We start from the raw sequence: 16,216 nt of genomic DNA, 5'->3' as shown, positions 1-16,216 counted from the left end.
CAAATGCTTTGTCGTTCTTGGTAGGAGCTTTAAGAAGATGCACTTTCCAACTCAGTGATCAATTATTTATCTTATTATATTTYCAACTTCTTTTTTATTAGTATGTAATATTGGAATCTACCTCTGGTGGGGAGAGTTGGAAAGGGTGCTAATTGTTTAAGATTTTGGTGATTTGGAGAGGAGTGAATAAGTATTTGTTGCCCCTTCTTTTGCCCTTAAAAAATCTGGACAAAAAGAAGAACTGATGGATCAGGAAGAAGATTATTGACCATAGAGATACTGCAGTGGTATTTCTCTGTTTGGGAAGGATGAGAATTCATAGTTGTGCCCTGAGATAGTCTCCCCCCAGAATTCCCCATTCCCATTAGTCCCGCCCCTCATTTCTGGGGTTTGCATATTTCCCAAATCCGCTCTCCTCAGACTGGGGTCTCTCAGTCTTTCCAAGGGTGGGAGCTTTGCTCTGCTGTCCCCTGTGGGATGCCCTTTTCTAACCATGGAGTGAGGGACATGCTAATTTTTCCCCTYGAAAATATTCTCTGTTCATCCTTACAGACCTGTTCGTCTACCAAGGTCACTCCCTAGATTATCTCTTATCCCTGTTCTATGACTGGTTAGTTTTCTTGGAAGAGCAGAGCTGAGAGCTTTGCGTATGCATGGGAGTGTTAGTTGGACCCAGTTGTCTGATGGCTGAATGGCAGCCAAAGTGTTTGGATCTGTGCCTCTGCGAGCGGAGAGCAGCAGCACACAGGCTTCTCTACTGATTTCTTCACCAAGTGTTGGATCCTAGACACAGAAAGAAAATCCACCCCATGAAATGAGGGGACCAAGAAGATGTGGTATTCAAATTCTATCCTGTGCCAATGGAGAATCAAAAGGAAAAAAAAAAAAAGAAAAAAAAGAGAAATGAAGAAGAAAAGAAAAAGGTAATTGATAGGCATTGAGCTGTTGTAAAGGGATTTATAAACTCAGAAAATAACAAATCTGCTGTAGGACTGACTTTTGAAATTCATACCACAAATGAGTCATATTATGTTATGATCTGTGCAGCTGAATGACCACTGTTCCACACAAACCATCTTAAAATGCCCAGTTTCCTGCACAGGTGATTTCCTACCGTGTCCCTTTTGCTCACTGCAGCATGGTGAGGAGTGTGCTATGTACCTCAACAGCTCCCAGCCCTCCCTGCCTTCTCCCACCAGCTGCCCATACTATCAGCCCTCTTCAAGGAAAACGGGAYCTTCGCTAGTCATGTAATGCTTTCATACTTTGAACAGCTGGAAATTCAGAGCTGTCTTTCAAGGCTTTTTAATTTACTCTGAGGATAGGATAGTTAAAACAGGGTAGATAGGATGGGAGAGGATATTARCAAAAGTCACTGATGACTGCAAGGAATGACACTAAATAATCATCAAAATATATCTGGCTAATTGGTGATATCTAGAATGTGATCTGGGTATGGAGCTACCACTGGATGAAGAAAACAGCTTGGTCTTTTGCCTACCACTGCAGTAAGTGCCTTCTGGGCAAGCTGGTGGAAAGCCAGCTCTGACCTGGGAGCCGTGGTGTTGCATGAGCCTTGCACTGGCCACAGCCAGATGGGAGCTCGACYTTTGGAGGCAGGCACAGCCTTCAGAGAGCCTCCCAGTTACTTTTCGTGCTTCTCCTTGTGAGCTTTAATTTAAAAACTGAAGCAATCTGAGAAGGGCTATGGAAATCATTGAATGCTCTGGCCTGACAAAGCAATGTCAATACTGTTTGCCAGCTGGTGTTTGCTGGTGACTGGATTGTGCTTGAGAAGCCATAAATGTGCCTTCTGACTGTGATTTGCTTGGAATAGTATTGTATGATGTTGTACAGAGCAAAATGTTTTACATGAGCAATATATTTCAGTATGTAAAAAGGCTAGGAAAGTTGTCAGAAATATAAATGTATTTTTATTATAAAAATGTGTTATGTAAAGGATCTCAAGAGAAAGTATTTGGATGTGTTCTGACTGTTCTGTGTTCTGATATCACAGTACTATAATTAGATGTAACTTCAGGTGAATTTAYATTTGCACCTGTGCTAACTTTTACCCTATGATAACAGGGATTTTGGAGGCTATTGGTTGCCTCACTGGCCATGAATTGGGTAGTAACCAGTTAGCATAACCCCAGGATGGAGTTACCCTGGGTGGAAGCAGATGCACAGCATACATGAGGGAGCAAGAGTTTACGTGAGAACAAATTTAAAAATCAAAAATAAATCTGAAATATCGAGTTTCTGTTGTCAGGGTACTATGTTGATTTCTTGACTGACTTAGTGACCAAAAACAATGGATATAAAATATATACGGGAGGGTACTCATGCTTATTATATCCCATGGGAATTAGTGGAAGTTACTGGAACTGGAGCTTTACCCTGTTATCACTGCTTATCCCCAAATTTGGTGTAGCAGCTTTAAAAATCATCCTGTCACTTATTTCTTCTTTATCGGTCCCAGCTTGTCATTATAGTCCATAGGAGAAAAAAAAAATAAAAGGATGCAACCCATATGTGTGTATATATATATATATATATGTATATATATATATATATATATAAAGAAAGAAATAAAAAAGAAATTAAAAGAAAGAAAACCTGGCATGACTGAAAGGCTCTTTGGCATGTGTAGGAGTGGACCTCTGCACTGCAAGAGTGGGCAGAATGATCCCATCTTCACTGAGGGAGGTTTTATCATTACAAGGAAGATGATGAGCTGCTAAGAGGAGTACTAARGAGATGGGGGAGGGGCCGGCAGGTCATTCTTTAGCTGTATTGACTTTCTGAAGACATAAATGCAGCATTTTATTTTCTAAAATGTGAAGGAAATTTCCCTCATTTGACTTCAGCTTCACCCAATGAAAAAGAGCATSGCATAAAACTCCCTGTCGAGAAATAAAAGGGACCCTGCATAAAGGTTAGCAGTGAAGAATGGTTGTCTGAGTCTAGCTCAGCTGGTAAGTGTAAGCACCACATGGCAATTATTCATAGGGACAGCGGTAAAATGTGTGAGTAAATTTTTCAAGGACTAATAGGCTTGTCATGTTAACAGCCTTATTGGATAATCAAAAATCAATCCTATTTACAGCATGCCTTGCAAGGCAAACACGTTGGATAACAAGAAATAACTSATTGAATAAAGAAGTAAAGCAAAAGTAAAATGAAACAGAATCACCATGAAAGAAGTAGAAGTAACATTAGGAAATATTTGTTGGTTCAGAAATTCAACGTTGTTCAACATAGAGAACAAGAGTTTGGGTTTTTTTTTTTTTCCTCCTTAAAATGTCTAACGGCACAAGTCATTGAGCAGCAAAGCACTGGGTTGTGGGGATGGTGGACTTTTTTGGCCTTTACCTTCAAATGTCATGAAGAAATCTGCCAATATAGAACAACATAGAARTATCTGTATTTTAAGAGTTGCTCTATGAGCATACTATAACGACAGGTATGTGAAAATCTTTTTTATTTTAGAGGAGAAAAATATACAAATAGAGATTATATAGGGAGACAAGACTGGTGCTGTTGATGAAAATTTTATAATATATCCATTGTCAACACTTCATTCAGTGACTGACATCGGTTATTTCTCTGCCTTCATTGTGGACTAATGTTAGAGTAGTGCTATTTTCTATTCACTACTTTATAATGCTGGAATTGCACTTTTGCTGAAGCACAGATTTCATGTCAATAAAAATATGTAAATACCAATTAAAGGCATTTGCTTCTATTTTTTTCAGTCCTGTGTATTTGATACCATAGCAGATACATTTAATAAAACTTGGCATCCACAGTGAGATTCTTCTAAGTTAAGCTGGTAGGAAGGTCAGACAACTCATAGGAAGTGTGCGGTAGCCCTTATTCATTTGCTGGAGGCCCATCATCTTGGCAAGTTCAACCTTAGAAGAAGTCATTCTAGAGTCTAATATAAGATTGAAATACAGATGGCCTGTTACAAATAGTATTGGGATTACTGACAAGTATTTTAGAGGCTGGTAGGTTTATTGTCAAATGCAGAAAACTTAGAATATACAGGGAAAAAAAAAGAGTGACAAACCACAAGCGGAGTTTCTTGGCAAAGACTATTAAGTAGTTGATTAAATTTATTTTACTTTGTTAGGAATGATTGCAACTTTAATATTGCACTTGGAATCTTCTTCTTCTATATGTGCATACTGCTTTCCAGGAGAGGGCAGTCCATATCCAGGATCTAGGATCAGTTTCTTTCCATTATATCATTAATCCAAGAAATATAATTAGAAACTCTGACATAAACACCAGGTTTCATGGGTTGGGCACATCCAAGGCCCCAAGAAGTGACTCCATGTTGGACAAATCTATCTTGGTCAAGACAAACTAGAGGTCCTCCGCTGTCCCCCTAGACAGAGTAAGAAAGAATAGAATAACTCTCAGTGACTGTACCTTATGCAAAGATTACCGTTGTTACAGGAGGCACAGAAATAGAAATACCTCTTACATGTGAGGCCTACACATGTTATAAAAACATACCTAGGCTTAGCCAGAGAAGACTGTGGTGAACATTTTTGCAACCTCATCTCTTCTTGTCACCCAAGAATTACATTTATTTTGAAGTAGGGTTTTGGTCAGAAAGAATCTGATCCCCTTAGCATGTTAAACTTTCTCTTTGAGTCTTCTTTTTTTTTCTGAGGTGTTTATGGCTTCCTTTTTTCAGTAGGTGATCCAAGACAAACTGTATGCACATGTTCAAACCATATTCTTAAGACATGAATGTGCATTGCTCCAAGGTCTGTTTGCCCATCACAGTTCTTGCATACAAGGTATCTGGACTGCTGAGACAGGTCAGCACTTGTTTTCAGACTTCACAGAATTTCACAGAATGRTTGAGGTTGGAAGGGACCTCTAGAAATCATGTAGTCCAACTCCCCTGCTCCAGAGGGACACCCAGAGCACGGGGCACAGGGCGGCATCCAGGGGGGTTTGGAAGATCTCCAGGGAAGGAGACTCCACAACCTCCCTGGGCAGCCTGTGCCAGGGCTGTGTCACCGTCACGGTGAAGAAGCTCTTCCTCATATGGAGATGGAACTTCCTGTGTTGCAACTCACACCCATTTCCCCTTGTCCTTCACTGGCCACCATTGAGAAGAGCTTGGCCCCTTCCTCCCTACATTCCCCCTTCAKGTACTTATACATGTTAATCAGATCCCCTCTCAACCTTCTCTTCTCGAGAGAAAACAGGCCCAATTTCTTTACAGAGTTATTTCTATCTTTTCAGAGAGGAGAGTTTCCAGCTTAATTCATTTAAAAGCATTTCTAAGACTTTTTATGTATTTAAAGGAAATTGGAAAATGTGTATTTCTGAAGAAGTCTTCATACCCTGTTTGCTGGATATTATGGACAATTGCCAATACAACCCTTACTTTTCAACAAAAGGGAAGGCTAACATACAGTTTGCCTCACATGGAAGGATTTTAAGAGGCTCTGACAGGTAGAAATAAGCGATTCCTCTGGCTTTTGGTATGTCTGTGCATTGTTACTTGATCTTTAGCTGGGATGACTCAGATTGTCAACTGAGATAGTTTGGATATTTGAGATAGTCTGGCTGAGACAAGCAAAGTGGYCCGGGAGAAACAAATCATTAGTTGTTCTAACTTAATTCTTGTACACTTAGCTCCGGTAGCCATGGACTATACCTGCTAGGTAGTTCACTTGCCTGAAAAGTTACCTTCATTACCCTATAACAACAAGAAAGGGAGCAAGGTTTATGTGCATGTTTTAGCTCTTATACCACGTGGTATGGCAGCACCTGGATGCTAATTCTGAGCCTCTAAAGCCCAGAAAGCAGAGCACTGTTTGATTTGAATGTGCTTGCAACCAACTTTGATGCATACAGTCTTTCTTACCTGGCAGCTATCTGTGCCTCCATGAATATTCCCAGCACAGAGCTCATGATTGTTGACTCTTCCATTCAGAAATTCAGGGCGATTGCATATTTTATTCTCAATTACAGGGAAACCAGTTTCCTTTAAGTAGCCATCTCCACCAGTTCCTTTGCAAGCAAAAAATAAACAAAACAAGATGAATTAGATGGATAAATAAGCATCATTATAGACCAAATTATGACAGGGATAAGCAGTAATATAGTGCTAATGTTTGTGCGCTATGCATGAGCTTGCTGCACATAACATACAAAAATTTGGAGGCTTTAGTTAGTAGGAGTTAGTAAAGAGTCAGAGAAGGTATTGAAGCTCTGCTCAAGGCACTGTGGGAARTTTTAAAAATGAAGGAGGGGTTTGAGTGAGATCTGGACCAATCTCACTGGAGAAAACCCACTCAACAAGATGAGCTTACTCACCTTCTTGTGACCAGGAAATAGCATGGAAGAACTTTCCTTTAGTTTACTTGAATGCTTACTTTGGGGAAAAGCAGAGTGGACTGAGATATAAAAACTAGTAAATTCTTAGGTTTGATTCTCCTCTTTTTGCATGGGTTTAAGGAGTTTCAATTTACATAGTTCTGAGTGACAGGAAACTAGAGAGAGGCAATGAAAAGAATGGCAGAACCTGGTGAAATTTGGTAAAATATGTATTCTGGCTAGCTCAAGTTTGTTCGTTGTTCGTATTTTTTTTGTTGTTGTTGTTGTTTGCTTTTTCTGATTCATTTTGGATACAAGTGTATACGGTATTCTTCTAGGAACATGGAACTTTCAGAGGTGTTAATGCTGTCTCACCTTTTGTATCGCCCCAGCCAGTCACATAACACTCCTCTCTTCCTCCTAACACAGAATTTTCTTTAGGCAAGCAAACAGGGATTACATGGTTGTTGATGACAGCTGGGCTGAAAAAAAAAATAAAAAAAAAGAAGACTTATACAGGAAAAGTCATTAGTGCATTTTTTTTCCTTGATAACAGCTATGGCTTTCTTAACAGATTTCATACATAATATGTATTCTATTCTCTGAAATCCTGAGCTTTAGGTAAGGGTAGGGGAAGTGAAATACCCCGGCCATGAAAAAARGGATGGGGTCATACCATCCTACCATGGCAACTTTCACTTCTTGTTATTTTTTAAAGGTAAAAGCATGTTGAACCAAAGCTCTTCTGGGCTCCTCCTCTGCCATTTCCACCTTGCTGCAGAGCAGCTGCCAGGTTAGGTTCCTGTTCCTAGCTCTCCCCCTCTCCCAAATCAGTTCCTTTCTGAAGTTCTGCAACTGAAGTACCTTGGTTTCCCCTGGAGCTTCCACAGAAAGGGAAGAAAGAGAAGCAAGTGGAGGGCCTGTTCTTAAATAGCAGATGGAACCCACTTGGCATAGGAATATACATTCACTGCCATGTGCCAGCACACAGTGTTTGGTCAAAACACAGGGAAAACCCCTTGTCCCATCTGAAGAGAGGAATACCTTAGATGAAACGGTACCTGCTCAATTTCAGCAGAGCAATGTCCACCCCACGTGGCCCCTTGAACAATTTTTCGACTTCTCGTTTTTGCACTGACGGCTCTAGTGCTCTTTCTTTGTGTAATCCAAGGTATACTCTGTATGCAGATGGCCGTGATGATCTATTGGAAATGTTTTCACATAGTGAGCAGATAAACACCCATGGTATGGATCACTTATAATATTGTTGGTCACCTTGTTATGTCAAAATCAGAAAAATAACAGCTTTGGCATAAAATTTATCTCTTATTACCTGCACATGAAACCARAGCTTGCTATGCCTATCAGCTGGCAAAAGTCAACACTGTCACACATTTTTTGGTCACACATTTTTATAAATGTTGAACACACTTGGCTCCACCCCAAACCTTCTCAGAAAAAAACACACAGTTCAGATCAGTTATTGGGCTCATTTTAATTCTCCCCTGATTTTTCTGTATCATGTAAAAAAAAATGTTGTTGTAGGTTATGACAGATACTTACTTCTCTAGACAGTGAGCAGCAGTAAGAACCCACTGTGGATCTATGAGAGTGCCACCACAAAAATGTAGGCCATAACTGCAATACAGCAGAAAGAAATGAAAAGGCATGAGTTTAAGAAGTTAAGTTTGAGAAGTTAATTCTATTGCACTGTAATTCATGAGGTAAACTACCATTCTTTTGAAATGTAGGTATTTACAATCTAAGACATTGATTCTAAAAATGTAGAATAAATATATTTTTCCTTTGACAGTATTTCTTACAATAACAGTAAGTTGTGTGGACATGTTTATAAAGTCTTTTATGAAAACAGATCTGTTTTGACTAACCACTATTTATGTTACTGCAAAATGTAATCTGTACATCTCCATCTTTAGAGATCATGTATTTTTATTTAGTTCTGAACAGTCAGATAGCTTTGGAACTGGACTGGATTGTTAGTGCTGCTATCAATTTAGMCACCTAGGATAAAGTGGAAGGGCTGAGCAAGATGTCTACTAGCCACACTTCAAACTGTTATTTCTACTTATAGGATACTGGTTCTGCTGCAGAATATAGAGTCAGTTTTAAACTCATTTTGAATTTTATCGAGATCACAACAATTTTCAAATTAGCAATTGTCTACTTTGTAGGTATTTATCACAAAACTGGAGCATTCCTTATTATGTGAGTGACATTCTTCAAGATTATCACAAAAAATATTAAATGTATGTTATGTTATTTTCAAGTTTTATTTTAGATATATTTAAGTCTTATGTTATTTTCAAACTAAAAGCAAGATTCTCATTAGAATGTTGCAAATCCATAGTGTAACATACTTTAAGATGTGAAGTAGATATTGTTTCCTGGTTCCTTGACTGCAAAGTTCAATATAATGTGGAATAGCTATACCTTGTTCGAAGGCTGATTTGCCAGGGCCAGGAGTGTGGATGTGAAATACACCCAGCAACAATCCTTTGAGCGCACAGCTTTGGTCTGAACTTGGCTTTTCCACACTCATACTGAGAAGGAGCTGCAGAATAAGAAAGAAATCACTATGAACAGATTCAAAGGATTTACTTTGAATTCTGAAAAAAAAATCTGAAGTGAACCTATTACATTTATCTCTTTACCTTTTGATTCCCTGTACAGGCAGTTATACCATAAACCACCTGAATATTGTTAGATTACCTTGATCTGAAACTCTTGAAATTTTCAGGCTGAACTATGTTACTTTCAGTATAATGCCGAGCAATTTTTTTCCCAAGAATATTTTTCATTTGTTTATCAGTGCACAGGAGAGCAGCTGACAAAAAAAAGTGCTAAATTTGAAGAGAATGTGGAACTACAAAGTGAAGATTGTGAAATTGTCTTCCCCCTGCCCCACGAAATGCAGTTTAACACTTTCAAGGTAGCAATAATTTTAAAAAATCAGTACAGGCATTTTATGGAACATACATCTCTTTCTTGCTTGCTCCATTTTGGGCTTTTGATCTGAGATATTGAGATGTATGCCGAGGCTCACAGGAGCAACCGAGAGGACACAGTGGCAATATCCACGACCAGATGCACTTCCCACCCATCACATATGGCACAATACCAGAGAAGGAAAATATCTGTTTTTATATGCAGGTCAGAATCAGAACYTCATCATCATTTTTTTTTTCTTTTCCCTGAATTTCGTTTGAATAAGAGTGTCTCATGTTCAGCCTAGTCACAAACATCATATGACTTGGTTATGGCAGGCGACCAAACAGGAGGAGGAGTAAATTCTGTAGTGATAGCCTCATTTAGAAACACATGGCAAAATCCCCATGAACTTCTGTGGGCTCCATGCTAATTTTGTGCTGTTTAGGGGGATTCCAAGGAATAGCACCATTCCTAAGAGTTTAGATAATGATCTTGACCATCACTTTGCTGAACCTTAATTTCCAGTCTAAAGTTATTGCACTCTCTTAGATCAGTCTCAGATTAGTCAGCGAATGTCTTCCAGTTATAAGGTTATAAGAAAGGGAGGCATTAGTCTTTAAAGGAATAATTACGGCACTTGGGAATGTCACAGTAGTCCCAGGCTTTTCTTGGATCTGTTGTATAGCACCAAGGTCCATTAACATCTCCATCAGGATTCCTGCAATACTGCAACAAAGAACGAAGACACCAGCTTTTAATGGAGGGGCAGAAAAGTCTATCAATATATATTTCAAAATAATACTGAATTACATGAGGATTTATTTTTCAACTTTCTTACTCATGAGTGATTTCTTATGCCTTTTGGCAAAAGATTGTTATTCATTTTTTTTTCTATTCTGTGATTTTAGAAAAATAGTTATAAAAATGAAACTAGTAAAACTGTTTTAGACAGCAAAATCCACTGAGGCAAGCTAGGACCTCTAAGATCTCAGGAAGTGGATGAGACCAAGAACAGGATTTTCTAAAGCTCCAACTTGTTTCGTCATTCTTCTACTGAAATTAGAAGAACAGCAGGGTCAGCCCTGAGGTTATTTCACACCCTCTCTGCTTGTATGACTGTGCAGAAAGGGGGTGTTGTGTAAACTGCTCTTGCACAACTGGGTGGTGTCTATCAAACCCAGAGGCACAGATGAACTCTTCATTTCATCCTTATATAAGATACCCAGCTAGCTGAATTAGTCTGTGGTTTGCTGGCCATATAGACCAATCTCCATTCAGCACAGGCGCCTCACACAACCAGACACTCAGATGTAGACATGTTAATTTAGGTGTGTTCATTTCAAACTGAATCTCACTATCTGTATCTGCCTATCAGCCACTCTAAAATACAGCAAGCAAGAGCATTTGACTCTATAAGATTTTCTAACAAAATTCTGCTCTTATAGAGCATCTTTACCATCTCTTTCGTGCCCAGACCTAGTGTTCAATAATGTAGAGAGGAGAAAGAAGGAGAAAAGAAGGAGCATAGGCAGAGAACTGTCTACCACATTGTCCAAAGTTTTCAGGGAAAGTACAAAACAGTCTGAACTCCCAGGTTCTGATTTGCCCTTCTCAGTCTCTTTTTGATTTTAGAAATGCCTTTAGATCTTTTTTCTATCTCCCTTCCTTACTTTGTAACATATGCAATGTTTTAGCAAAAAGGAGATCTCTGCTTCCTTTCCACAAAAGTCATTACTTGCTCTATGCAAGAACAACAACAAAAAATTGTTAAGCAGCTTTTTCAGAGTTTTCTCAATTTGATCTACAATTCAGCACAGCCTATGTGATGCCATTAGGTGCTTGGTTAGAGTAAGCTCCAAAATCATGCACCCAGAGTTCGAACCAGCAATGCTAGACAAGCCTTTTGTATCATATACACAGCTTGCCACAAACCAGGCAAGTATTGGGTAGGAGACATTACAAGTTTTAACAGCTATTGTCTGGGAACAGGAGAGTTATTAGCAGACAGGTATATTAGGACTAGGGAGGAGATGGAGGATGAGCTGCAGAAAGAGTTAGAGGCATCCTTGTGAGGTGGCTTATGACAGAAGCTTGGAGTGGTAGGTGGGAGGACTTTATTTGAAGAGAATGACGGCTTCCGACTGAAGGAACTCCCACTGCATATGGGATCTCCCACTATCTCACCAAAACACTCGATGCCACTGAAACCTGTGATCTCCAGCTTCTCTTTCAAGCAGAAATCTCTCCAGAGGCAGAGATACTGCCCACACCAATTGCAGATAGCCCTCAATTGCAAGGAGAAGTGAATGGCAATCTAAAGCCATTTGACAGGTCTGCTGGATATCTGTGTCTCACAAAAGTAGAGATTGCTTACATTAACAGGATCTGCCATGGACAGGTTCTTGCACTGAACTGGGAAGAAATCAACTTACAAAAAGACCAAATATGAAATATTTGCTGAGGACTAATGAAGAAACGAGAAAATGCTTAGTGACAGTATTACATCAACAGCTGTTTACATTTTTATCCAGGCCTGCATCTGGATGAGTTTTGGGAGTGAAATAGTCATGACTATGAGGTGTCTGGGAACTCCATGCTTGGCAAGTCTTGCCCTTTCCAGTTTTTGCGACTGTGCCACGATAATCTCTACCGTTACCATTTATACAGTCTGCAAAGCAAGAGAAAAAAGAAACAATTATGAGCCATGAGTCACTGGGTCACATACTTGGTACTAGTGAAGCAAAAAGAAGATGGAGTAATTACTCCTAGGATCAACATATCCTATACTGTATTATATACAGAGAAAGAAGGCTGGGGCAGTGATAGTGATGGCTAACAATTATATTTTAATTTGTTTTTATTTTCAAGGTTTTCTTCACAATCACAGTGAGAGGTCAGAAACCAAAGATAGCTTAGATTCATTTGCCCTGTCATGACTTGTATAAAATCTTTTTTCTTTTTAAATTGCACTCCCATCTGCCCACCACAACCTTTCATATTACGTAAGGAGCAGTTCTACACATTCAGCCAGAATTATTGTTTTTTTAATTAGTAGAACATGGTGGAGTAAAAAAATGAAAACTATGGCAAACTAATCATCTACTGTATAACAAAAATGCTTCTGAACTGAATTTGGAAAGCCAGCTCTTTTCTAGTGGGAAATAGAGCCCTGGAAATGTAGAGGCATGGTACAGGAAAAGGCATCCCTAGAACCATTGCCATCAAAATACAATTACTTCTATATTAGTTGTAACTACTATTAGCCCTCCCACAGTAGTGTGGAGTCTACCGAGGATCCATTCCTCGAGTTTCCAATGTTGCTGGCTGTAATAGATAAAAGATGTATCCTTCCAAAATTGCATACAGAAATCCTGTTATAAAATTCTACAAGACAGTTCAGAAGATAAATATTAAATTGCATAATTATTTAGAGTTCCCTGTTTTTCATCCTTGTTATCAGCATTCTTGGGGGAAGTGGGGCACCTTCATACCGGGGTTTGGTTCCAGTGTTGTCTGAGGAGGTTTGGGTAAATTTGCTTGCGTAGGATCATTGCACTTCTTTAGGTTGCAGTACTCCCATCTCACACTGGGGTCAGTGGTGTAACACCATGGGCGGCTATCAGCATCTGGGTTTCTGCAGTAATTCTGCCTCAGGTCCCTACAAATGTAAGCATATTGTATTCCTATCCATGCCAAAGCTCAGAGGGACTTGAAAAGCATTTTACAAAATAGGTGAGGTATAGAGCTGGTATATATTATTTTTTTTCAGGTATCCCAGAAATCCTGTTTCTATTCAGCAAAAAAAGTAACATTTGCAGAATATTTAATTGTGCAAGTATATGTTCCCTGATTAATGCTTTTAATAGTAATACTGCTTTCAAATATAGATAAGTATATGTTAATAAAAATAAAAATACAGCATCATTTTTATATATTCACAAAACCAGACAGTGGTTGAGGTCGGAAGGGACCTCTAGAGATCATGCAGTCCCTCTGTTGCAGAACCCTCTGTTCCAGCAGGGACACTCAGAGCATGGGGCACAGGGCGGCATCCAGGTGGGTTGGAAGATCTCCAGAGAAGGAGACTCCACAGCCTCCCTGGGCAGCCTGTGCCAGGGCTCTGGTACCCTCACAGTGAAGAAGTTCCTCCTCACATGGAGATGAAATTTCCTGTATTTCAATTTGTATCCATTACCCCTTGTCCTATCACTGGCCTACCCATGAGAACAGTTTGGCCCCATCCTCCCTATTCAAAAAGACTAGCAGCTTTTAAGAGTTTTTTGGTTTTTTTGAATAAATAAATACTAAGTATTAGGCTTAAGAAAATAACCCAACTTTTCCTCAAACTCTACAAAACTGTAAAATAGCAAACAAAGACTTATACTCATGAATAAACACAAGAGTAGAAATAGTTCAACTCAATATAAGGGAAAGTTTATGATTATTATTAACTCTTTTCAAAGTAAAGTAAAATTATTAAATAATAGTCTAAAACATAATAGTGACACCTGTGGTCTGATTTAAAGCTGAAACTAATAGAAAATCTTAACATATTTTAAAAGATAATGAAAGGAATATTTTTTATGGAATAGACCACCTCCTTCCCAACTATAAAATCGTTACTATGTAAAGATCTTGCAGATAAAAATGAGTTCATTAAGAGTCATTGTGCAGTAAAATGCAGAAAAGAGAAGTAAACATACGCATTTGGGAAATGTTCTGCCGTTTTATTGTGGCGATGTGGTGACATGGAGTTCCAGGCTTGACATTTCTTTCCCGTGATGGTGAAAGAACTTGTACCACGATAATTCACACCATTGCCTTGATAGCACTCCTCACTAATTTGAGCCTGCTCAGGCACATCAACAGCTGCAGTGAATAACAGAAACCAATCCCTTGCATCTTAATTCTTTGATATTTACACATGAGCATAGAAAAAAGATTATAAAATAAAAATGCAGAGTAATTTTGACTTTCACAAGATGCTCTCTCTATCAAATCTTACCCAGTCTATATATCAAAAAGGAAGATTTCCACAATCATTTGTGAGAATGTCAAAGATTGCTTACATTGTCAAGATTCAATAAAAGCACATAATTTCCATTCTATTCAATAAAAGCACATCACATGGTTTATTTCATGTAGAGCTCCAGAAATGTTCACATTTGAGTCTAAATTTCACCAGAGTAGGGAATGCCTGTGGTTTTGATATCAATCTGTGTGCTGAGTAAGCTTTTATTTTATAAGGAGAATTTTCTTCGGATTACTTTTTATGAAGTCTTTCTTTATTGCCATTAAGCTATTTTAGGTTTTACTTTGAATTGAGTATTTCAGTAAGGGGCAAATGACACTAATTATCTTCTGCATTTAAAAATTTAGAGGTGGACAGGAACACCACTTGGCAAATGGAAAGAAYTGTATTACTGTATTTTCTCCTAAGCTGGGTGGTCTGTAGGTGATTTTTATTTTCTCTGCTTTTTTATATTTTCTCTACTTTTCCACTAAACTAAAAATACCCGCCTGACTCCACACCAGGCCCAGGAGTTCAACTGGTACAGAACAACAATGAGCATGACAGCAATAATACAACTGATCAAAAAGTCACCTGATATTTTCCAAACAAAAACTCAGGACACCTAACTTCCATACTGTGGATGTCTTTAGTTATGCTTACCAGGGGTATGTGAGTCTGTCCCATCACAGGAGGGTATGGTGCAATATTCCCACCGAGCAGTTCTGTTGGTGGTGTAACACCATGGCCTCTGCTCATTATCAGGGTTTCTACAATAGTTTTCCTCTAAGTTTCTGAAACAGAAACTCTAATTAAGATAAATATCACACAGAAACACAAAGAAATTATGAACAAGAGGGGAATGTACATTGCTGCCCAGTTAGCTGTTGTATTTACGAGTAAATAAGTGCTGCAGTCATTTACTGATGAAATGATTTGGTTTATGGATCAATAATTGCAATGCAGTGGTGTTTTGGATATGGACAGTCAGGTCCTTGCTAGGCTGGCAGATGTACTGAGAGACTGTATTTCACCTAGCACTTTGAGTCCAAAATAAGTACAGCAGAAACAACAGGATGAAAGRATCTAACCAGAAGGGAAGATCATCATTATCACTTTCTTAGTCCACATTGCTAACACTTGAACAAGAACAGAATAAAAGGATAAACTGAAGACAAAGGCATTTAAGAAGAGCCTGAAAGCCATAAGAGGGGATGCTAATACTCAAGAATAAAGAATCAAATAAGTAAATCAAATAATCAAATAAAGTAAAAAAAAAAGAAAACTGAAAAGAAGGAGTGAAAGAGGAATTATGGTGAAATGTAAAAACAACAGAGCTGTTATTTCAGCACAGTTGGAGAAAGATGATGGTGGAGAGCTTGTGGGTAAGGGTTAAAGGGCAGGCCAATGTGGGAGACACTGTGGTGGGTGTCTGCTACAGGCCACCTGACCAGGAGGAGGCGGCTGATGAGGCCTTCTACAGGCAGATGGAAGTTGCCTCACGGTCACAGGCCCTGGTTCTCATGAGGGACTTTAACTACCCCGACATCAGCTGGAAAGACTGTACAGTGAGGCACAAACGGTCCTGGAGGTTTCTGCAGTGCGTYGATGACAACTTTTTGAYRCAGGTTGTGGAGGAGCCGACGAGGAGRGGTGGGCTGCTGGACCTCGTACTAACAAACAGAGAGGGCCTTGTTGGAGATGTGAAGGTGGGGGGTAACCTTGGCTGCAGTGATCACGAGCTGGTAGAGTTCAGGATCCAACGAGGAGGAGGCAGGGCAGTAAGTAGCCTTGCCATGCTGGAGTTCAGGAGGGCCAACTTTAGCCTCTTCAGAGACCTGCTGGGAAAGATCCCATGGGCTAGGGCTCTGGAAGGAAGAGGGGCCCAGGAGAGCTGGTTAGTTT

At 39.3% G+C, this 16,216-nt stretch overlaps 1 protein-coding gene across 1 annotated transcript in view; it reads right to left on the bottom strand.

Annotated features, from left to right (window-relative positions):
• Positions 1-3,736: 3,736 nt before the first annotated feature.
• The window catches only part of LOC112951951, an 80,970-nt gene continuing 68,490 nt past the window's right edge, over positions 3,737-16,216 (bottom strand). Inside the window, exons 47-57 of the mRNA XM_026044724.1 lie at positions 14,975-15,105; positions 14,004-14,169; positions 12,792-12,958; positions 11,820-11,968; positions 9,933-10,026; positions 8,803-8,923; positions 7,915-7,989; positions 7,413-7,553; positions 6,727-6,833; positions 5,900-6,045; positions 3,737-4,396 (exon numbers count right to left, since the gene is read on the bottom strand). Coding sequence (XP_025900509.1) covers positions 4,235-4,396; positions 5,900-6,045; positions 6,727-6,833; positions 7,413-7,553; positions 7,915-7,989; positions 8,803-8,923; positions 9,933-10,026; positions 11,820-11,968; positions 12,792-12,958; positions 14,004-14,169; positions 14,975-15,105 — 1,459 coding nt within the window. The 3' untranslated portion in view covers positions 3,737-4,234. The remainder of the gene's footprint in view (positions 4,397-5,899; positions 6,046-6,726; positions 6,834-7,412; positions 7,554-7,914; positions 7,990-8,802; positions 8,924-9,932; positions 10,027-11,819; positions 11,969-12,791; positions 12,959-14,003; positions 14,170-14,974; positions 15,106-16,216) is intronic.

The sequence above is a fragment of the Nothoprocta perdicaria genome, unplaced genomic scaffold (genome assembly GCF_003342845.1).
Source record: "Nothoprocta perdicaria isolate Ctin4 unplaced genomic scaffold, notPer1 scaffold_38, whole genome shotgun sequence".
Lineage (NCBI taxonomy): Eukaryota > Metazoa > Chordata > Aves > Tinamiformes > Tinamidae > Nothoprocta > Nothoprocta perdicaria.
This window is presented reverse-complemented; position numbering and strand designations above follow the sequence as displayed.